At 39.3% G+C, this 23,008-nt stretch overlaps 1 protein-coding gene across 2 annotated transcripts in view; it reads left to right on the top strand.

The window, feature by feature from the left end:
- The window catches only part of St8sia1 (ST8 alpha-N-acetyl-neuraminide alpha-2,8-sialyltransferase 1), a 143,238-nt gene that overhangs the window by 78,145 nt on the left and 42,085 nt on the right, over positions 1-23,008 (top strand). For both annotated transcript variants that reach the window (XM_013511676.1, XM_005379073.2), the window contains exons 3-4: positions 7,380-7,489; positions 14,015-14,107. In XM_013511676.1, coding sequence (XP_013367130.1) covers positions 7,380-7,489; positions 14,015-14,107 — 203 coding nt within the window. The remainder of the gene's footprint in view (positions 1-7,379; positions 7,490-14,014; positions 14,108-23,008) is intronic.

Here is a 23,008-nt window from a genome sequence, read left to right as displayed (position 1 = left end):
TTAGATGGGTGGCTGAATGGTGTAATTACATTCATAAGAGGGGGCTATAATTAGATGTGAGGCGGTGGGGTGTATTTAGATGCCTAAGTTGAGGATATAATTAACATATGGGCAAGAAATTAAATTATGTGTGTGGGTGAAGCATAATTATGTGTGGGAGTCCATGTGCACCCATAGGTGAGGGTACAGAGAAATAAGTAGGTGGCTGTGCAGATAGGTGTGTGTTGATGTTCTCGTGGACAGAAACAAGATTCTCCGCATGAAGGGCGGGCATAAGATTTGGCATGGTGACTCACAGCAGGTGGCGTATAGTGATTTTTTTCTTTTTTTTTTAGATCAATCCAAAGGCTTGCAAAGCAAAATCTGTGCTTCTCTAATGTGATTTGAGATCCATATCTAACACTGATGTTCATTTTTCTTTGTACTATCTTGCTTTCTGGTGTTCTGAATACTGCATGGGTAGATTTTCTAGCTTTAAGACATGTAGCGGAGATGGGCACACCCTCCCTACCAAGGAGAAGAGAGTTTGGAGAAGATTAGTAGGATGAATGAACAACAAAAGCTCACTGAACGAAAAAACACACACATGCACAAAATCAAAACACAGTAATTGTCCTACGTGTAAGGTGTGATTGAAATATATGGTGAATTCCTCAATTTTAAAAAGTACAGTAAAAGACACATTGCGATTAATCTTCCTCCTAATACTCCTACTTGCTTTGAGCATGTTTATCTCATAGGTTTTGCAACTTTCTGAAGCAGTTCTGGAAGTCCTCTTTTCTGAGTGTCTAACAAGTATGATTAAAAAAATACAGTGAATGCTGCTGCTACGTGCCACTCAAGAGAAAGGCAGGCTTGTAAAAAGATCATAGCATGTCCTCATCTACCTTGCTCACCACGCAACTCTGGCTTTTCCTTAGTGTCAGAATGACCCTGAATGGTAAGCACTGTGTATCAATTCAGGGCATCGAGACAGCTAGCGCAACTAAACACATGAAAGAAGACTTCTACAACTGCTTCAGAAAGTGGCAGGAATGATGAGATAAGTGTTTTTGAAGCAAGGCGAGCATTCTCAGAAGAAATAATGAAAAAACAAATATTCACTGTATTCTTATCACGATTGTCAAGTGTCGAAGTAAGCATCAACTCTTTCAGCTAAAAGAGAATCGCACAAAGTTACTTGTGCAATGAAACCACCGAGACTAAAGTGATAGCCTAATTATCTAAAACAACACTTATTCATAAATAATGATGCCATGCTCTCGTATAAGAGCAACAAAACAAGGAATGTAAGCTGCAGAGAAAATGGGAAAGAGGGAGTAGTAGGTACCCAGAGGAAGAAGAATGACAAGCAAAGCAGTTTAAAACTATTCTATGCACCTAAGAATATGATAGTGAAGCAGTGAATTCTGGTGAGCGTCATAATCAGATACTGTACATTGTGTGTTAAATTTAAAACAGTGAGTTCTTTCATTGCCCTCTTCAAAGAGAAAAAGAACATGAAAAATACACATTTGTTGCTAAGATAATTTTTGGAGCTCAAGACACTAAATTGGCCACTTTTCATCTATTTATAGCGCTTAATCTGATTGAATCTATGAGTCAGTTTTCATGAGCCCTGGAGCCTCAGATCCTGTTCAAGTGTGTTCAGGCTTTAAGTTGCTTTCAACGGAGTTCTACTACGGATAGGATCTTTACGGGTTTCCTCTGGGATTCCAAATTTGTTAGGTTCCTGGTGCTCCCAAAGATATTAGATTTAAGGAGCATTTTTATAATTTAAATGTAGAGATACAAGAGCCAGCACCCTTAATCTCTAGGTCTGTCCCTTAGTGGTTCTATGGAACATCTTATTTTTAAATTCTGACTTTATATCAACGCGTGATGCTAATTTTTAAAACTGTACACATGCCTCAAAGGCGGCCTCTTTCAAAAACGATTGTGGCTTAATTTGTAGTCAGAGATGCTCTGCAATAAAATATTGTGCCTGCCTGTGAAAATAGTCATCGTAACACTGTTTAATCCAGTTCATTTTCTACTGAGTGGTTCACATTTCTCTTTTCCGCCATACATTTCCCGCTTCCTCCCTCCCTTCAAGACCAGCTGTAACCCCAAAACATGCAGTGATTATGGTGGTTAACGCGTTTGCTTACAGCAGCAGTGTAGTTACTGGTCAAGACTTCTAGCTATGACTGTGGAAGATGAGTGGTACCGGGTGCCCTGTGCCAGTGACTCAGCTGGTTCTGCTGTCGGGGTGAGAGTGGAGAACAGCTCTTTGCCTCTCGGTTGCCTTACGTGGATTACGTGTGGGAAGGAGGGGGAGGGGAGACTTTGCCGACAATTCTGGAAATCATGTTTTATTCACCAGATTGGGGAATGCTCCGTTACTATTTACTCAAAGCATAAAAAGGATTTAAATTTTTCAGATTTTTAATAGCCTTCTCTCAGAAGTCATATTGTCAGCCAAGTATATTATCACAGTTTGCCCTTGAACTTTGTTTCTGAAAAAGTCTTCTGGCCTCTAACAAGTGTTTTCACCCTCATTTATGTCATAAACATGAAAGACTAAGTCTTTTTTTTTTTTTTTTTTTTCCTCCGGTACCGGGAACCGAACTCACAACCTTGCGCTTGCCAGGCAGGCGCTTTTGCCGCTGAGCTAAATCCCCAGCCCCTGAAAGACTAATTCTTGTTTTCTTTTTTTCTTTTAACCTTCTTGACATTAAATTTCCTGAGTTTGGTTTCCAGAGAGTCACTGAGGGGTTGAGGGGCCTGGAAAGTTAGAATTCTTGATGGGTGATAGAGATTGATTATTGAGAAATTGGCCATTAACAGAAGAAAGTTATGGATGAAAAAATCCGACAAAAAAGTCCATAAGTTGAATTAATAGCTGAGCAAGAGTTGAAAAACTATTTGAGCTCATCACTACAATCTATCTCATCTACCTTAATCTGCCTTTTCACTTAGAGAAATATTTTTAAACTTTGACAGGAGTGTTACAATACTGCAGTCGCAGATCTACTAGATATTTTCTTGCATGGATACAAAGAGATACATTTGAAAAGACAGCATGCAGTGTGCTAATGAAAACACTATCAAAATTGTAACATTTATGTGATGGTGGATAACTAAAATTTCTCCTATATACTATATCCATAAAGGACAACACCTTGTTCTAAATCGTTATAGAGCAGATTAACCATTGCCAAGTTGTGTATTTTGTGTCTAAAAGAGAATCATGACAGTGTTGTCTGTTAGTAATATTTATCTAAACTAAACAGCCATAGTATTTCCTCAAATAATTGTTTTCCTCTCTGAAAACTTCAGTTCACTGATATATTATCAATCACTTAGAAGAGTGTACCAGGGATTTTGAGAATATATATTGAAATGAAATTGCTTGTGCAAGTGCTAGCAACTGACACAGTGAAAAAGAGAAAGAGCAGCCAGATATTATCTGAAAAATGTCAGGAATGGACTTTTTATTTTTTAAATCCCTGGAGTTTTGCTTGAAGACTTTTGGGGATCTGTTAATAGTACATGTACATAGTAGTTAAATTGTCTGCTAATAGAATTATTCCTGATTACTAAGATGCAGCTCGATAAATCACTATTTTATGTAGGCATTTCATGGCTTGAACAAGTCCATGAACTCTGCTAGAAGAAGGGAAGAGGTGAAAAGAGGCAGGAAGAATCTGAGCAGCCCAGCGTGTCAGTGGCTTTGTATGCATGATCTCACACACGTCTGTGCAATAATATCCCCTTCAAAGACAGGAAGCCAAGCTCCGAGGGGCTTCACAGCCGCCCAACTCTTACATCCCTGTGGAGTCAGGGGGCAGTGTTTGTCTCTGTCTGTGTTGCTGCTTCCCAGGTCTGCCTGTTACGTACTGCCTAAAAACCTGGAATCTTTCGTGAACAGGGAGGGGAAAGGTGTTTGAAAGGAGGGGACAGGAATGGGGAAAACAAAAGAGGAATCAAGCTATATTATGTATAGATTCAAATTCCTAATAATGAAGGTGGTCATTCTGTATACCTACATTGTAGCAATAAATTTAAATAAAAAATAAAAACGAACAAAAAACCCTCCTGGAGTCAACACTACATGAGATTTAAGGGTCTCCCTTTAACAATCAAAGAGGCTTTAAGTTGGCTTTTATAAATCAAGCTGAATATTAGCTGAGGACACATGAATCCACATTTTCAAATAAACTGTATCCAAACACATATGCAAATATATATGTTTAACTCCATGAACTCAGAGCAGGCTTTTGTCCTTCCTTCTGAGCCAGATACTTGTAAAGGTTACCAGCAACCCCTGTGTTGCTAACTCCAGTGGCAATCTTAAGCTGTGGTACCTAATCTATGAACAGGATTTGATGCAAATTTCCCTTCCTTCTTTCCTTTTTTTTTTTAAAAACTCTAGCCTTTCTTAAATCTATTTTCTGTCTATGCTAACTCTCCAGCTAGTCACCAGACTTTAAATAGCTATGCTGATCACTCTGAACTTTCTCCAGGATTGCTCAGTTGCCTACGTGACATTGCCACTTGTGTGTCTAAATGGCCATCACCCACTTGATTCAGTTACGGCTGAGTTTCAAATCACTTCCCCAAACAAGCTCTTTCCATGATCATCTCTATCTTAGGAAACGACAAACCCATCTTTACAGTTGCTCAAACCAAAGCTTTGGGTATCATCCTCGATATCTTTCCTTTTCCTTTACCCCATTTCTACCATATCAGCAAGTTAAGTCTGTTCTTCCTCTAGGGCATCATCAAAATCTCCCTACTTCTCACACTCCCACTACAGCCCCAGTCCAAGTCATCAAAATCTCCAGCCTGGATTATTACAAGAGGCTCCTCACTGGTTTCTTTTTCTACTCTTGACATCCTACAGCCCCTTCACACAGTAACACAGTGATCACTCCAACATATGTTGTAATGTCACTGCTTTTCATACCCCTACAGCTTGACTTGACTCTCATTTTACAATAAAAACTGAAGTTATTCCCATACCTTACAAAATCGTATAGAGTTTGTTGCCAGTCTTCCTACTTCTATTTCTCCCTCGCTGACTCATTTTCAGACACCACTGGATATCTGCTTTCCCTTTCCCATCACAGAAATGTTCCCATCTCAAGGTCTATGCATCAGTTGTTTCCACAGGTACCCGAGCAGCTCACTTCCTTATCTGCTGCTGGGATACGTTCACATGCAGCCTATGAACTCTTCCCCTAATATCCTATTCAAATTGCAATTCCTCTCTTAGAGCAGCCTTTGACCCTCTCCATGGCCTATATTGTGATGGCTCATCTTGACTGTCCATTTGACTGACTTGGGAGCCACCTTGGGGATTAGTAAAGCACATTTCTGGGTGGACCACAGGGATGTGACCTTGGGTTCCCTTGGTTATGACCCTGGCCCATTGCTTTCTGGATCTTCTTTGCTCTTTGCTTTCCAGATGCCATGAGTTGAGCAGCTTTGCTCCACCATGCCCTTCCACCATGTTTCTTCCTGAAGCCAGCCTACCATGAACTGAAACCTCTAAAACTGTGAGCTACAATAAACCTTGCTTTTAAGCTGTGGCCATCAGGTGTTTTGTTTCAGTGGAGGAAAGCTAACCAATACACTCCTGTATCTTTTTTTCTTATCTGTCTCTCCCATAGCATATAACCTCCAAGGAAACAGTGGTTTTCACTTGTGTTTTTATCACCCCGGACAGTGCCTGACACATAGCAGACACTAAATACTTGTGGAATATACAAACAACTATATTCAAACAACTTAAATATAAATACTTTAGTATTCTCCAACAAATTGTACATCTAACTAATGTTTTTCTGATGTTCCCAAATCCTTCTCTCAGGGGTGATTGAGAAAAATGCTGTGTATCATTCTGAATCTGTTAGAATGCTGTTCCTTGGTTTTCCCTCTTCTGTGTATCCTGCCCTGCAAGGTATTGGCGTGACTATCTCTGCTGTACTAACACAGGGAATTTCTGATGCTCTGCTTGCCGATGCTTAGACTTTATGCTTTAAGTACTGTATCTTTATCAAGAACATTTCCATAGCTCTGGCTATTCCTCTTACATAGTAGAAATCAGGAGAATAAAATCTTCTTAGGTTGATTAAGTGCCCACCTCCATTAGCAATGAATGCAGAGACTCCTGACATTATTTTACTTATTTAATTACTTCATACCTTTGTGAAGACCTTCTCATGAAATTCATATATCAATTCCATTTATTCATTTGTATAATCTATATTATTTGCTTGAGATTCAGCCGGCTCAGCCTATTTAATATCAATACTGTTTTTTTTTTTTTTTCTGACCTACTTATATATATATAAGGTCTTCCTCCAAGATCTCCAGCAGCTGGGTGCTTCAGCAAGCAGGAAATTCTGTAGCCGGCAGTTCTTGCTGATTGAGCTAGAAGAGGCAAAACGATGCGTTTTACTTCCAGGTGCTAGAGCTGGGTTTTCTTATTCCCTGGTACTATAAATAGCCTCCAGGGCACACTCAGGGACACTGAACATTTTCTTCACAGTCCAGTTTAATGTTTGCAGAGAGTCACATGCTGTCTGGCTCAACTCAAGTCACTTGCCCCTAAGTGCCTCCTGACTTCTACACAGAACTACACAAAAGTGCTCATTTGCTCATAAACACAGCATTTGCCTTCACCAGATCCTTCTGTGCCTTTGTGTATGCTGCCTTCTCTGCTGGGCAGTATCCTGCTTCTTCAGCCTTTATCCCAAGTGAGAAAGCTTTCCCTATTGGGCCAGGCAGGAGGCGCCTTCCTGTTCCCCTGTGATCATCCCCGTAGCAGCGGTGCTCATTTCTTCTGCAGAACGTCAGCATTTCAGCACTGCTGACCTCCCTCCTCCGCTCACATCCAAGTTATGAGTCCTGAGACTGTGACTTCAGTGTCCTTGCATCTGTCCCCAACAGCACAGGAAATGCCCAGAGACCCCTGGGCGGTGAATGACTGATAGCGTGAATGGAAGAAATTGCAATCAAACAGGGGACTAGAATTCATTTGAGTTTGTTCCTAGTGTAATGCCTTTAAAAATAATTCTGTATTTAGTTTAGATTGTTTTGTTTTGTTTTGTTTTCCCTAGCAAACGCCCTCTACTATGTGCTTGGCCAATTTGACAAAGGGAAAAAGATATTTAGATACACTTCAGGGGAGTTTTTTGTTTTGCCTTTTTAATTTCAAAGGAACAGGCTAGTTTACTCCTTACGGACTTCTTGGCATCTTTCTTTCCACACGGTCTTTTTGCCTGGCCCAGCCTGCATTCAACTTCCTCCAAAGGGTCTGCTGTAAACAATGATTTTTGTGAGGTTGTGTGTTCTTTGCAGTGAAAACCCGCCTTGTTTTCTGTTGCTAGGCAACCCCCTTCCAGCTGCCATTGAAGAAATGCGCGGTGGTGGGAAATGGTGGGATTCTGAAGAAGAGTGGCTGTGGCCGGCAAATAGATGCAGCAAATTTTGTCATGCGGTAAGAGAGAGCACCACAGCGCGGCCTCCGCCTTCTCGCCTTGTCCCCGCCCCTCCCATGAGCCCCTGGCCTTTGAGAGCTAGTCATTGTTGTTAATGAGCTGTAGCACACTCCTTAGCGTCCCTCTAGCTCAGACACCATGGAGTTCATGAGAGTGCTAAGGGCGGCGAGGGAAAGTGCCCGGATGAGGTACAAAGCCCAGGGATAAGAGAGGTGCCCACTCTGACCCTTAGTAAGGGCAGCGAAGAAAAGCACAAACGCGCCTTCTCCGACCTCCTTTTAGATGATACAGTCCGTTGCTGAAAACTTTCTAAATTGCTCTATCAGTAAGGCTAGCTCCATATAAATAAACGTTTTAATGTATTCGTTTTATTCTTTACCCTTGTCTTCCTAGTTTTTCACAAAAGCGTCTGAAGGTAGTAAAGTAAGATGTGAAGAGGGGATTAATATGTGCATAACGAGGAAAATGGGAAAGGAGGAGGGGGAGTAAGCTTTAAAGAAAGAGGGGGCTTGGTCAAGGGCCTGGGCAGAGTGGTGACGTCAAGGTCCCTGCAGGGGGCATGATGAGGAATTGCCCAGGACATGGGTAGAGATCCCGAGGCTCTAGGGCACCCGTGGGCACTATTTTGTGATTGTGAGCACACTACTCAGCAGCCGGGTGTGGAAGCAAAGAGTGAAGGGTTGCTTTGCTGCAGGTTTGAGATTGGGTGCGGGGAGGACCGGGGTGAGAGCCTGGAGAGCTGTGCTAGCAAGCATGGGAAGTCAGAGGCAGGCCTGCAGTGGGGGCGGGAAAGGGGGTGGCTGTGCCCTGTGTGGAGGAGAAGGGGAGGGGTCCACACGGTGGGGCGCTCAGAGCTGAGAGGGGGCTGGTGGTGAAGAGGAGGGAGAAATGCCTGGAGAAGAAAAGCCCAAGAATGGCCCACTGGAGTATGAGATCGCAGAGCTTGGCTTTGGCAGGGGATGATTAGACAAGTTGTAGAAAAACAGGACACTTGTTACTGAGGAAGTAAAGGAACAGTAGAGATTAGACCCTGTGGGGATCATTCAGGTCAGATCCTAAGTCCTAGTGAAGTGGAAGGACCATCAGCCAGGGGCCAAAGGGCTCCATGACCAGGAAGGCTGAAGATCCCCACTACACGGAGGGCAAGAAGCTGAGCAAAGGAGCAGGGAGATTTTGTGTTTGTGTTTTTTCTTAAGGTTAAGTGAGTGAGGAAGCGGCAGAAGATTGCTAAAAGATCCCCAAACCAGCCCTGAGCACTGAGCTACATGGGATAGGAAGGACTGCTTTAGGGGCTTCTGGGGAAACCACTGCCCAAGGGGAAGGCCAAGTTCCCTCTTAGAGGAGGAGAGGGCCTCCCTGAAAGACGCTGTCTCACCTGCTGAAGCCTGTGGCGGAGGAAAGACATTCTTACCTACCTTTCCTTCATGGGGTGCCCTAGCATGTTTTTTCCAGTGTAGGACTATCTTTTCACCTCGACTACATCTTTTTTGCAGTACGCACAAACAACAGGTAAATGGGGGAGGGATAGTTTTCTTAACAAGTCAATGCAACATCTGTTTACTGTGCACTTTCCATGTGTAGGGCCTTAGGTCGTTTCTGGCTGTGGTACATCGAACATTGCTGAGGTGGGCTTGTATCCTGGCGATGTGCTTTGGGAGACTGAAGACATAGATGGCAGGGGTCAGTGGGAGTTTCTGAGGAGAAGCGTTGTCTCGGCTGAGGGAGTCTTCTCTTCGTTCCACTTTGGATAGGGAGAAGGCCTTTTCCATAGCTGTAATGGGGGGAAATCAATAGAGCCTGCTGCTGTGTCATGAAAAATGAGGACAATGGAGTGTGTGTGTGTGTGTGTGTGTGTGTAGCGAATGTGTGTGTATGGGGGGGATTGGAGAGAGATTTAAACCACAGGACTGGATGAAATCAGGGACCAGAGCAGGGTTGGATAAGATAGGCAGTGGCCCTGGGCCCACTGAGGAACCCACTCCAATACATCGGCTTTAGATGAGGCTGAGGAGCCAGCCAGGATCACCGCGGGTTAGGAGGACAAGCCCTTGCCCTTGACTATGTCTGTGACCTGCAGTGCGTTGTGTCCCCTTCACTGGGGCTCAGGCTTCTAACGTGTTTGAGGAAGGGGGTTTTTCTGTGATGGCAACTCTGCTTCTACCTGTGGGTGTATGAAGGCGGCATTAATGTAGCAGACATGATGTAGCTTACTTTAAATTTTCAAATTGCTTTTGAGTATAAGTTTATTTGCCCTTTTACACATTGTGTGAGGTAGAAGGCATAGACAGTATAAGCTCACAGGTTTGGAAAAGTTAAGTGATTTGAAGTGGCCTTAATATAGTATGGGAGGAAGCAATGCAGTAAATATTTTTTTCTATTATTCCCAACTCTGTGTGTGTGTGTGTGTGTGTGTGTGTGTGTCTCCCCTTAGGAAGAGGAGTAATTTCAGTTTAATGCTTACAAGGTTTAAGCAACATAGGGAATTATCTAACACTACAATATTTATCCCAAATAAACAAGACTGTTGGCCTTGTGTAGCCTTCTTTTGATATATACAAGTTCAGATTTAATGAGTACCTGTGATTTGAGTGTCCGACACAGTATGAAGTATAATGATCATAGAAGGCTGAGAAAAGTGAGCATTGAAATGGATTTAAGGACAGTAGCATTGTAACTAAAGCTATGTGTATGTGTGCCTTGGATTAACATAAAAAAATTGGACTATTTCTGTATCACATTGAAATTTTACCAAAGTTTAACAAATCTTATATAGGATTCCCAACATGGGAGTAGTAAATGTTTATAAATTATTTTTAAATTATTATTTGACCATTTACAGATTTACTCATAAGTAGTTAATACAGATTTTAGGGAGCATATTCAGAAAAATGAGAAAATATCATATTTTCAAAATTAAATACTTAGTATTTAATTAGGAAGCATGTGGCCAGTGTGATCCTAGACTATAGGGTAACGTGGACAGATAAAGTGAGAAAGGAGACCCCAAATAGCCCTGCCTGTACGTAGTGATGTACCAGATTACAGTTCAGGCTTTTAGGACTAGAATATAAGAATTCTGTCATTTTCTTTGCTTAGATATTTTCAAGCACTTCTTCCAAAATGTTGAAAGTCAACTCCCCCCCTTTTAAAAGTGCATACTTTGCTGTATAATCAAAATAATTAATTTGTAATAAAAAATTAAAAAATAATTCTGTTGAGTTCAATACATCCTTAAGGCCTGTGAGACAGAAATAGCAGTGATTGTATCCTGGACAAGACCTGGAGGGGCTCAGAGTCATAGTTTAGATGACATGATTTTGGTGCCTTTTGAATTATGCTCAAATGTATGCTTTGTATACTTAACTATATGTATCCAAAAATTTTAAAGTAATTTTGTGATTTTTCCATTTTAAATTTTCTCTCCACTAAGCCCATGCCTTGCCCATTCTACTTCCTAATTAAAGAATATTTATTTCTTGCCAGCTTTGGGATCAGATCTCTTTTAGGATCATGAGCAGTGTTACTAAGACATTATAGCCATTGATGTCTGTTAATTTTGCTAACAAGCAATAATGCGAAGTTTGAAACAGTTTTACACAATTATGCCTCATTAGAAACAATTTGACTGTATTAAATGTGCCTTTTATATAAATCTATGTAATTATCAATTTAAGAACCGAGGAGCCAAAATTATAGTGTGCTTTTCCTAAGAAAAGAGATACAGGAAATTGTCTCAGATATTTGCACTTGCAAAGAAAGTTCTCCTAGAAGAGGTTAAGGCAGATATTTACACCAAAATGTTTTGCTATTATTTTTTAGAAATCCCTTTATATACTTCACTGTTGTGAGCATTTTCTTTTATTATCAGGTCTAACCAATATCCGCAAATTGTTCTTGAGCTTGTACTCTGGTAGGAAGTATGAAGGGATCCAGAGGTGTGAACCACAGAACATACAAAAAATCAAAGTACTTACTCATGGAAACTATCTTGTTTCATTTTCTAATGACAAGACAGGTTAACAGCACTTTCTAGCAATGTTTAGAGTTCAAAGTTTTAATAAAGTGTGGTTGCTTCTCAGATGTTACCAAAAGCCATCAAAAACAAAGCTTCTTTAAGAGACATATGTCTGAATTTTAATCCGTTTTATGTGTATCTTTGGAAAGTTCTGTTAAATCACAAGACTAAACTTCATACCGCAGCCTGGCGAGCCAGTGTTAAGTCATGAGTTCACTCCGAGTGAGGATTCTCAGGAAATCACACAGGATATGTGTGATGCCACCAGAGGTCTGTAGGCCCTGTGACTGGCTCTCCCCAGCTCCCCACAAAGCCCTCAATGCTTATTTTCAGTGAGATCATCAACTGACTGACAAACTGACCTGTAGTTGGCAGAAGAACCAGTCTCTCATTGCTCAGCAGGAATGAAAGAAAGACTCTCAAACCAACACAAGTTTCTACCTGGGATGTCCTGATATGGTGGGAATCCCGGGGTAAAAACAGAAACAAAATCTGGGAACTCAAGTTGATCAGCTGAGTAAGCATGTGACCAATTCCATCTCTTGGGGCACATTTGTAGAGAAAATTAATGTGGTGTGATAAAATATATGGTGAATATTTAAATTTTAAAAATATTAACATAAAAGACATACTGCCTTTAACTCCCTTCAAAATACCTCCCCTCAGTTGGAACACATTTATCCTGTTATTCTTGCCACTTTCAGTATAAGTTCTGGAAGTCCCCTCTTGTGCATGTCTTTCATAAAATGATTACAGTGTGCCTTCACCCACCTTATTCATTGGAGCTGACCACATGATTTCAGGCTCTCCCCCAAAGTAAACATGACCATGAATGGTAAAGGTTTTTAATTAATTCAGGACATTGAGGCTACAACAGCAAGACACTCATGAAAGAGCACTTACAGAACTGCTTCAGGAAGTAGCAAGAATGATGGGACAAGTGTATTCAAAGAAGGGGAGAAAGGGGAAGAAGGTACAATGTGTTTTTACTGTAATTAAAAAATCTAAACATCACTGTGGTTTTCAGTCACACCTCATAGTAGCTGGCAGAGACTTCAAAATTTGTAAACTACTTTTATCGATAAATATGCTCTGACTTGCTACAGTAGTAGAAAGTTGGATTTAACTTAATGTGGCAGGAGTCAAGTTAGACATGTGGGTTGGAAAGAAAAATTAGGACACAGAAACCAAAGAAAACCTAATGGAAAAACTATAGCTATAAATATGCATTCAATTATATTTCCATGATATTTTTGGTTGTGACATTCTTGAGCTTTTACAATGAGTGAGGCATTATGAAAAGCACCTTTTATACATTTCATTTAGTGCCTCCAGTAACTCAGTAAAACAGGAAAAGTCACTATCTTCATGGCATGTAATGGGGAAACAGAGGCCAGACAAAGGAATTAATTTGCCTAATGTCCCACAAGTGGAAAGCCATGGAATCTGGATTTGAAATGGCCATATGTTTTCACTGTGCATGTTCATAAGACATTGTGACCAAGGGGAATAATTAGGATGCAGGGGTGGGGCTTTGGTGGTGGGAGTCCTGGGACTGTTTGCTTCACTGGGAAAACACTACTAGTGCCTTCCCCTTAGAGGAAGTGGAATGGTGCACTTCTTTGGGTGCCATGTCATCATGTCTTCAGCACTAATCAAACTATGCATTGGTCAGAGTAGTGAGTGTCTTGGTTACTTTTCTCTCATTGCTGGGACAAAATACCTGACGCCTAAAATTAAAGAAGGAAAAGTTTATTTCGCTTACAGTTCGTGGAGGTTTCAGTCCATACTTGGCAGGTTACAAGGCAGAGTGGCACATGGCAGAGGGCTACAGCTCATGGTGGTAGAACACAGCCAAATCAACAGGCACAAAAGCCAGGAATGGCCTCAAGCAGCCTCTTGCTCTCCCTTACATATGCAAACTATCCACCCCAGGGCAGGTGTAGCTCTCACACCCATAATCAATCAAACTCTAAAAGCCTGCCCCATGACCACATGAGGCTTTAGGGGGACACCCAGACACAAACCATAATAGTGAGACATACATGACTTAAGTGCATATTATATTGCCCTGAATGTACTATTATAATTTATATTTGGGGAATAGAAAGGAAAACACAGGCAAGTATAATTCCTGTATTTCTTGAGGTTTATGGTTATGCAGAGAACACTACTTCCTGAGCCCTAATTTCAAGCCTAATACTCCCTGTCCTACCACCTCAAGTATTTTAAATAGAACAAATACATTCTAGTTACTGTGTCTTTTGTTTGGTAGATCATTTACTTCTGTAGCTGACATTTTCTCTCTTCTAAAACAGGACTAGTCCTTTGACAGCACTTTAAAGATGCTGATGGTTAATTAGTCATCGAATGCCTATTAAAAGTGAAAGGTGGTAAAATACAGTTATTTGTGAATTGAGCTAGAATGAAAGTTCCTATTTGAGCCATTATAGCTGACTTGCTTTAAGAGTATTAAGTCATTCTGAGATGCTTGTTCTTGTGTCTCTAGATGCAACCTTCCTCCCTTGTCAAGTGAATACACTAAAGACGTTGGATCCAAAAGTCATTTGGTGACAGCTAACCCCAGCATAATTCGGCAAAGGTAAGAGTTTATGACCTCTGTTTGTGCAGAAGTACAGAAGGAGTCTTCTGAGTTACTTAGCATCTTAAAGGCAGTGAGAGTGATTCAATTTGGGAAGCAAAGAGGAAAACCATCTGCACAGGCAGGAAAGATGAAGGAGGGAATCGTAAAGAAATGAGGCAGGACTGTGGGAATCCAAACGGTGCTTCGTGCTCCCTCTAGTATTCTGTTTCTTACTGTTAGAGACAGTAGACCTAATGTGAAGATCAGTGGTTTTGCTCAAAGAAACAGCATAGTATCTTGCTTATTACTACCACTTTCAATTTTTGGTTTCATTCCCAATTTATTGGTTGCCAACTATGAACTGAATTAATAAAACAAAATAAAGGACCGATCTACTGCATCTATGTGCTTTGAAATAACAACATTGTCAGAATGTGGGTGATTATGGTGACAATACAATATTATAATATTATGATATTATGGTACATTATTATATTATATATTGCTTTGTTATACTACATCATATCTCATTTGGAATTGCTGATGGAAATGCTTGTTCAGCATCAATCCCATAAATCTCTGCAGCTGCTTGGGGAGCTTCTGAGGGTCAGAGCCGTTGAGGAAGCCCATCCTCTGAGCTGTCCATTCTCAGTTCTAAGGACTGTTTGTATTGTGGAGAATGGGTCCATTTCTGAGGAAAGAAGGGTCAGACATTGTCTTTTAGATCTTCCTATGTACCTAGTGCTGAGGAGTGAGATATCCAGATGTCTGGGCCCAGCTACTTGCTGTCTGAGAAAGTCTTATCAAGTAGACAACACAAGTGTTTATCCTTGTTTTGGGTTCATAAGTAAGTATTCTCATAAAGTAGATATTTCAAAATGTAAGCAGTTGATTCTTAACTTTGCAAAATGCTCTCCAAACATACTATTTTCTTTCAGTAATGGATAAGACTTTTTCTACATTGGAAACAAAAGTATATACTTATTATTAATCTTTTAAGTTTTGTTACACTGGTTGAGTAAAAGTGATACATTTTTAACTTAATTTGCATGTTTTGGCATATAAAATGGAGTGAGTTGGTATTGACTGTATTTCTTCTTTGAATTGCCTGTATTTTTTCTCATTTTTGCTTCCTTCTTTAAAAAATATTTTCCTATTGATATGTAGGTATAGACCTTAAGACTTTATTATATATAGCAAATGTTTGCCTTTATTTTTTCACATGGATTTTAACTTATGCAGTATTATTTGAAAATTTTTATGCAGTGAAATTTTTTAGCCTTTTATAACTTCTTTTATTAAAAAATCTTTCTGGGGGCAATTTTCTTTGCCCCATGACACTCCCATTAAAAATATTATCATATATTTTGTAGTGTGTTTATAATTTAATGTTTCATATTTAAGAAATGTAATCTATGTGAATGTGTTATTTTTATTTTTTAAAATTAATTTTATTGGTACGTTTTGAATGTATTATTTTTAAGAGAAAATATATGTTCATTATAAAGAATGAAGATAAAGAATGTACAGAAACATTTTTCTTTGATTAACTGGAAAATTTTTATATTTAAATACTTGTAGATTCACAGGAGATTTTTTTTTGCCCAAAAAATGAACAAAAAAGGTTCCATGAACTCTTTACCCAATTTTCCCTAAAGGTAACATTTTGTATAGCCATAGTTTGCTACTTTGACTATTATTTTGAAATGGGAATAAGATAACTTTCAAGAAGGGATATAAATGCTGGTGGAGTGGAGTGAAACCTTCAGTGTTTTATATTCAGGAGAAGACCCTGTTTTTTTACCTGAATATGTGGAGTTGTTGGTAAAATTTAAAGAGAAAGGTGGGAAAGAGCATTAAAGCAAGGTGACTGAGAGAGGCAGAGAGGGAATGAAGGAGAGAGAAAAAAGGAGTAATTGTGCTTGTGAGGAAAAAATACAAAGACACAGAGGGATAGGGTCAAAAATTAAATACAGATGAGGAAAGTAAACCTCTTGGTAACAACCTAGGCTAATAGAAAGGGGGAAAACGCCCAAACAAGCAAAATCTGCTATTAGTAACATTGGCAAAGAGTTACTATTTCTTTATGCCAAGTTCCACGTCCTTTATTTACATTGCCTCACTTTACCCTCAAAACAATCCTCCTAGGTAAAAATGAGTCATCTGCATTTTTATATACAAATTGGAGAGGTTGCTCTAATTGGATCAGCCTACTGAAGAAACCTACTACTGTCTTTTTCCTTCCTTTGCTGGGTTTTTGTGAATAGAAAGTAGGAAGGATCAATTCAACATCCAACCCATGAATCACTGGATTTCAACCATGCTTGTTCAAAAAGCCTTCAAAATAATTTTTTAAATCAATCATCTCCTTGGTTCTTTTCATATTATCTAATTTTTTGGCATAAGGTGAAATTGTTGCTGAGTATAAATTTACAGCACATGATATATTATGCATATGCTGTAAGTACCTATGGTCAAAAATCTCAAGTGTGGATTTAGCTTTTTTGATGTTACATGTCCTCATGTCAAAGTCAATGCTCTTTGTCAAATTAATGTATTAAGATCACTTCCATCAGAGAAGACTGCCTTTTTAAATTTAAATACGTGTCACCGTGTCACCCAATCATCTCACTTTCTGAAATGAAATTATTCAACATGTAAATAAAGTGGGAACTGCTGAGAGTCTGTCCTTTGGATAAGATAAAGCACAGTCCCTTCTGCTTCTTCTAGCAGTGCCTTTGCCTTTTCCCCCAGGAGATACTCCCTCAAATGGTAGTTTGGAAATCATTCTTTGGTGGCCTGTGTTAGGTTTCTGGTACAAATAAAAAAACAAAGCAAAGTAAAACATGCCTTTTTGTGGGCATGGGAAGGCCACAGAGTGGAAGAGTGAGAGACAAGGACCTTCTGAGGGCCTGACCTGGAAAACAATGGCTATATAGGGCCAGGCTGGGGGTGGGGTCTGGTGGAGGGTGGTCTGCATGATGTGGCAGATAGTGATTGTGCACCGGGCGGGAAAAGGGAAACAGGATGTTGTAAAAAGGAAGCAGGAAGTTGTAACTTGGTCAGGGAGGAGACAGGTGGAGCTTGGCACATGGCTGCCTATGGCCTGCACCACACTGACTCACCACCATGATGATTTAGCAGAACTTTTATTTCAGTGGGAAACCCATCAGCCTGGTAGATTTTATCCTCAGGTGATTGCTTCATTGTAGTATTTGAGGAGAATAGAAGCAATGGCTTTCTTTTGTGATGTGGGAAAAAAATGGAGTTTGGAAAAGAATTTTTTACGTTGTCAATCTTGAACAAATACATTTTTAAAAAGTGTGTATGTGGAAGATCATGGGAAGAGGGCAGATTAAAAAGGGAGCTCCATAAGGTCAGATTTCACTCCTCCAACAGATATTTTCTAAAATCTATTCTGGGACAGGGAATGCCAAATTGAATGAAATAAACTCAAGCCCCAAAGTCAGCACACATACCCATGGTCTTTATATCTATGGAAGGCCTTTTTAATTTCAGGGACCCCTCCCAAAATTAATTTAAAAATTTTCATGTGTGTGCATGTCTAAATTTTTTTGTCAGATTTTCCAAACGCTCCATTACTCACAATAGGGTGAACATTTTTTGGCCTCACCTGAGTTATCCTGTGGTAATTTGATGAGAAGAATAAATTAAGAGTTCTCAACTTGGTTTTTCAGTTTTCAATAGAGCTGAAAATTCAATGAATCATTTAGCCTAATTCAAGACTTTATGATATTTATTCCCAGAGATGATTCATGTGTTTAGACAAAATACAGCTAAATAAAAACCAAAATTTAATTGGTTATCCTCTTATGACATTAAGAATTCATTTTTGAACTTTAAGTCTGATCAACTTGGAAAATGATTGTCATTTGTACCCAGAGAAAAAGAATGATGAGTCTGCTGTATTTCCTTACAGGGATAACAGAGGAAATAGAATAGAATGACTACATGAACATGTACAGTATAAAATCTTCCCCAAACCGAATTTCTGGCTCACATTGTCTATTTTTTGAAAAAGTTAATGATTTTTTGGTGTCAGTATAGTTTTATATTCTTGAGAGGACGAGATTAATTTTAGTAAGGAATATGTCAAAATGGTATTCCTGGCAAACTTATCTAAAGTTTTGTTACTTTTTGGAAAAGTTGACATAAATTAGGAAAGCATAAAGGCTTTTAGAATAAATGAAGTAAAAATCATGGTAAGTTGACCATTGCAGTTGTAAGCACACAACTTTTAGTTCACTAGAAAAAAATGAGAATCTGATATTTATTTTGAGATTTCCAGTGTAATGTACAGTGATACCTTCATTCCTGAACTCAATTCTTTCAGTGATTCTTGTCACAAATTGAACCGGACTAGAACTGAATCAAATCTCTTCCTATACAAGTGGAAGAGATTTTAGCCAATGGTGATTTTACTAAGGAAATTGGGGGCATGAAGATAATATAAGGGAAAACAATTGTTTATTTATAGGTTTTTAAAAACTAATATGAGCTTGAAGAAAAATAACTTGGATCCAAAAATTTTGTAGTAATTTCTCTCTAAAATCTTACAACTCATTTTTTAGATTATGTTCCTAAAACTTCCATCTCTTCCATCTCTTCTTTCTTCTTTTCTCTTGAAACTCAAAGGCTTCCCAGTCACTAATAACCATGCAGGCTAACATCTGCAGTGAGATAAGAGAATTAATTCAAAGCAAGTTTTAAAACTGGAATTAGAGAAAGAAAGTAGATGAGAAAAAGATGTCCCTAAAAGGATATGACTCTATGGAGTTTGTGGCAATCTTATGTAGTGGTGAAGAACATAGGTGTTAGCTCTAAACAGATGTGTTTCCAATTCTAGTGCCAGTGCCAGTAAGTGCTTCTATTTTTCTAGCTATGTAACCTTAGTTACTTAATCTCCCTTCTGGTACTGAGAATAAAATTGTTTACCTTGAGGATTGCTGAGAAGTGTACATGAGATATGTAGACACCTCCAGGAGAAGCACCATTGGTGGGCGTGGTGGTGCACACCTGTAATCCCAGCACTAGGGAAGCTGAATCAGGAGGATCACTATGAGTTCAAGATCAGCCTGGGCTGCATAGTGAGACCTTGTCTCACAAAAGGAAGCATCATTAGTACATAATTATTAAATCAATATTAGAGTGGCCTAAATTCTCATAATACTTCCATGCAAGCCCCCTGAGAGTAGCTTGCATCTAATGAAAAAATATCAAGGTATGGCCCACCAAGGGTACTGGATTAAATTCTGAAACATAAATGTACATAATGGATTGATTTTGAATAGGCATGTCTAATTGCCACGTCATATACCGAGACCACAGGGCCAATAATTTGCACCCATTTTTCCCCACGCACCTTTCCTTACCTTCTTTTTAATATTCGCTTCGGTCATGTATTTTTCCTGGTCAGTAAATAGCACATTGGGAAGTTCCAGTTTTAGTAGAAGAAAAAATGGGCAGAGAGCTTTCTGAAATCCAACGAGGCAGCACTGGTTGTGTAATCTAAGATAAGTTCCTGAACCACTTGTACAGGAAGAGGTTTGATTCAGTTCTTATGCAGTTCGGTTTGCAACAAGAATCATGGAAAGAATTTAGATCATGAACCAAGGTATCGCTGTATATGACCCCGGAACCACTCTTTCATGTTACATGATAGGAAACATTTAATAGCACCAGAATTTTGTTTTCAAAGGGTGCTTTGTAGGGAACCATTTCTCCCTAAGTTTTGGGGTTTCAGAGAGAGAGTCTCATGGGCCTGGTGTTGGTTCCAGCGTTGGGTCTGAATAATGCAGAGGTGCGGGATTGTTAGAATGCGCCAAAAGAGAGGAAGTGAGGAAAAGAGGAACTAGAGGAGAGAAAAGACTGGGAATGAATTCTTTGGGAACTATCGGCCAATTGGCAAGAAAAGGACAGGAATCTTTAAAATCATTATAAATTATTTTTTAGAAAGTATGCATCTTGAGATTATTTTTCCTCATCCTTTCTCACCTGTTTTGACTCTTCTGACATGTAGTGCATCCATGCATTTTTGTAAATGGCATTCATGTGTGTACACGTGTGTGTATGTATGTATGTAAATAGAGAAGGGACTGCTGTGTCTCGTTCATTTGGGATCAGTCATGGCAGCTCTGTGTGTGTGTGTGTGTGTGTGTGCACGTGTGCATGCTTGCATGTGTGTGTGTCTGTGTGTAAATAGCGAAGAGACTGCTATGTCTCTTTCATCTAGGGTTGATCATGGTTTGCCCTCTGGATAATGGCACTGAAGGGACAGAGACAATCTTGAAAATGTCATCCACCTTGGAATTTTCAGCATGAAGTCTTGGAAACTACTACATTTGTACTGGCTGCTGCCCCCTGTGGAATGTAGAGGAACCCTTTGACTCACAAAGGTGTGTTGTTACAGCCAAGGCATTTGGGCCCCAGCTTAGCTGTAGCAGGCACTTTAGTGTAAAGTGTGAAACTGGCTAATTCTCTTACAAATTCCATATGTGCCAAGAGCTTCTATGGGCGGCGTGCCAGGTGTCCACCTGTGAACACTTCCATTACACAGCGTTGATTATGTGTTCAGTGATTTCAGATGGTTCAGCTGTTAATGAACTCTACTATTTATACTCATGAAGTAGGATGAGAGTAATAGTTGTTCGTATGTATGGGAATATTTCTATAGCCTCTGAAAATTACTTCATTAAATTGACATTTGCAATTAATTTTACTGATGACTGTGAATCATATGGATTAAATAGAGCATGGTTTTAGGAATTACTAGTTGTATTATTTGATTATATATGGCTTTATCCACTAAGGTAATCAAATCATGTATTAGAAATGATTTGTTTTCCAACTCGAATTGTAAAAACATGTCTGTGAGTTTCTATTGCTAAGTTGCTTTATTTAATAGAATACATTTTCCTTTTTGTCTTTTTTCTTTTTCTCCAGAGCTGTAATGTTGATTGGTGTGCAAATCATGATATCACTTTTTAGCTTATGTTTTCACTACTAAGTTATATTGGGAGCTGTCTATGACACACACCTGCAAACCCAGACAACAAAGAAGAGAAGCATCTCAAAGATCAGAATCACAATGTACATTATTAACAAGAGCAGAGTATGAGTGAAATAGATATTATATTTGATAAATATTTGTAATGGTCGATACTTTATGTCAACCTGAGAAGTCTAGAAGTTTCACTAAGTAACTCCCATTTCTACATCCTAGGGTGTAGAGGACATGCTCTTACTGCCCTAAGATGTTGTTCATTGTGTCAACTTGAGAAGTTTAATTAAGTGACTCAGCAGGGGGCCAGGGTTGTCACTTTGTAAACATCCTCAGCCTGTGCTAGATGAGCCTGTGCATGGAGATGGTGTGAGTGTTACACCCACCCAAGGGCAGGTAGCCTGCTCACAATATAAGGGAGGACAAGAGGCTTGCTCTCTCCCACCCCTTTCTGCTCTTGTTGCTTTTGCTGTCTTCTGCTGCCTTGAACTGTTGCCCCCCTGCCATGCCACCCTGTCTTGGAGTCAGCTGATTATGAACTGAAACCTCCACAAACTCTGAGCTAAATAACCCTTTCCTTCTTTAATTTGGGTGCCAGGTATTTTGTCTCAGCAATGACAATAAAGTAACTAAGACAATATTATTGCAAGTACTCTAGGGACCAAAGCTTTAATGCAAAGGAGCCTTCAGTGAACAATTCAGGTCCAAACTCCAGCAGTGCCCATGCTTATAGCTGCTCTTGTGCTGTTGTCTCAGCTGAGTTATTTGCATTGTTGGCCCAGCATACATTGAGTTTGATTGGCATTGAAAATATCTCTGAAAGGACTGAATACTTACTGCATATACAGAAAGGCAGAAAGAGCAATGGGGTGTAAATTTGATTTATAAACCAATTATTTCAGAAAAATGATGAGAGCAATTTTATATCTTCTGCAAAATCAACTAAAAAGAAAAGACCCACAAGTAAATGAAGGTTTATTATAAGTAGTTACTAAGATGTATGCAGTGTCTCTATGTGATAGGCCAAACGATGCCAAGATAAAGCAAGAATTGGAATGGATGAAAGAAGTATCAGAGAGAAAGACTAATGAAGGACTATTCACAGCATGATTGTAATCCCACTGATCTGGGAGGCTGAGGCAGGAGGATCAAGAGTTGGAGCTCAGCCTGGGCAATTCAGTGAGACTGTGTCTCAAATTTTATTTATTTATTTTATTTTATTTTATTTTAAAAATTAAAGAAAACTAACAAAACAACAATGAAGACAAACTCAAAATAATACAAAAACAACAAAAAAATACATGACCTCAAAACAAAATGATAGGAATTAACAATAGTTCCTACATTACATACTGTTATCTTCAGCGAAGTTGCTCAGTCCACCAGGTGTAAGAATGTAAGATGGATCAAATAAAGACAGTAACAAGTAATAAAAAAAAACAACTAACATTGGAAATGATGCAGAGCTTTACCATACAAGATGGTAGGAGTTCAACAATGGTTTTTGTACTGTATATTGTTGTTTTTAGATCAGTCATGCTGATTACCAGATTCAAGCGTGCAAAATTGGTCAAGAAAAAAGAAAATTTTAAGCGTTGACTGTTCCTTTCAATAAACCACAGACATCAGCAATACACCTATTCCAGCTATCCTTATATATACACATAAATTTTGTTTTTCATTTTAAAAACCCAAAATAACAAAAACAAATACATAAACAAAACAGCATAGAGAACAATAAAAATGATACAGAATTTCAAAACATGGCGATAGGATATTAACAATGGTTGTTATATTACCTAATGCCATCTTCAAAATGGTTGCACATGGGACCAGCGACTCACTCCCGACCTTGTCGTTCCCCGGAAGGAGGGCTTCCGGCGCACAGGGAGCTGCGG

This window comes from Chinchilla lanigera, unplaced genomic scaffold, assembly GCF_000276665.1.
Source record: "Chinchilla lanigera isolate Chin_1 unplaced genomic scaffold, ChiLan1.0 scaffold00012, whole genome shotgun sequence".
Classification (NCBI taxonomy): Eukaryota; Metazoa; Chordata; class Mammalia; order Rodentia; family Chinchillidae; genus Chinchilla; species Chinchilla lanigera.
Note: the sequence above shows the minus strand (reverse complement) of the source record. Positions and strands in the feature narration are given on the sequence as shown.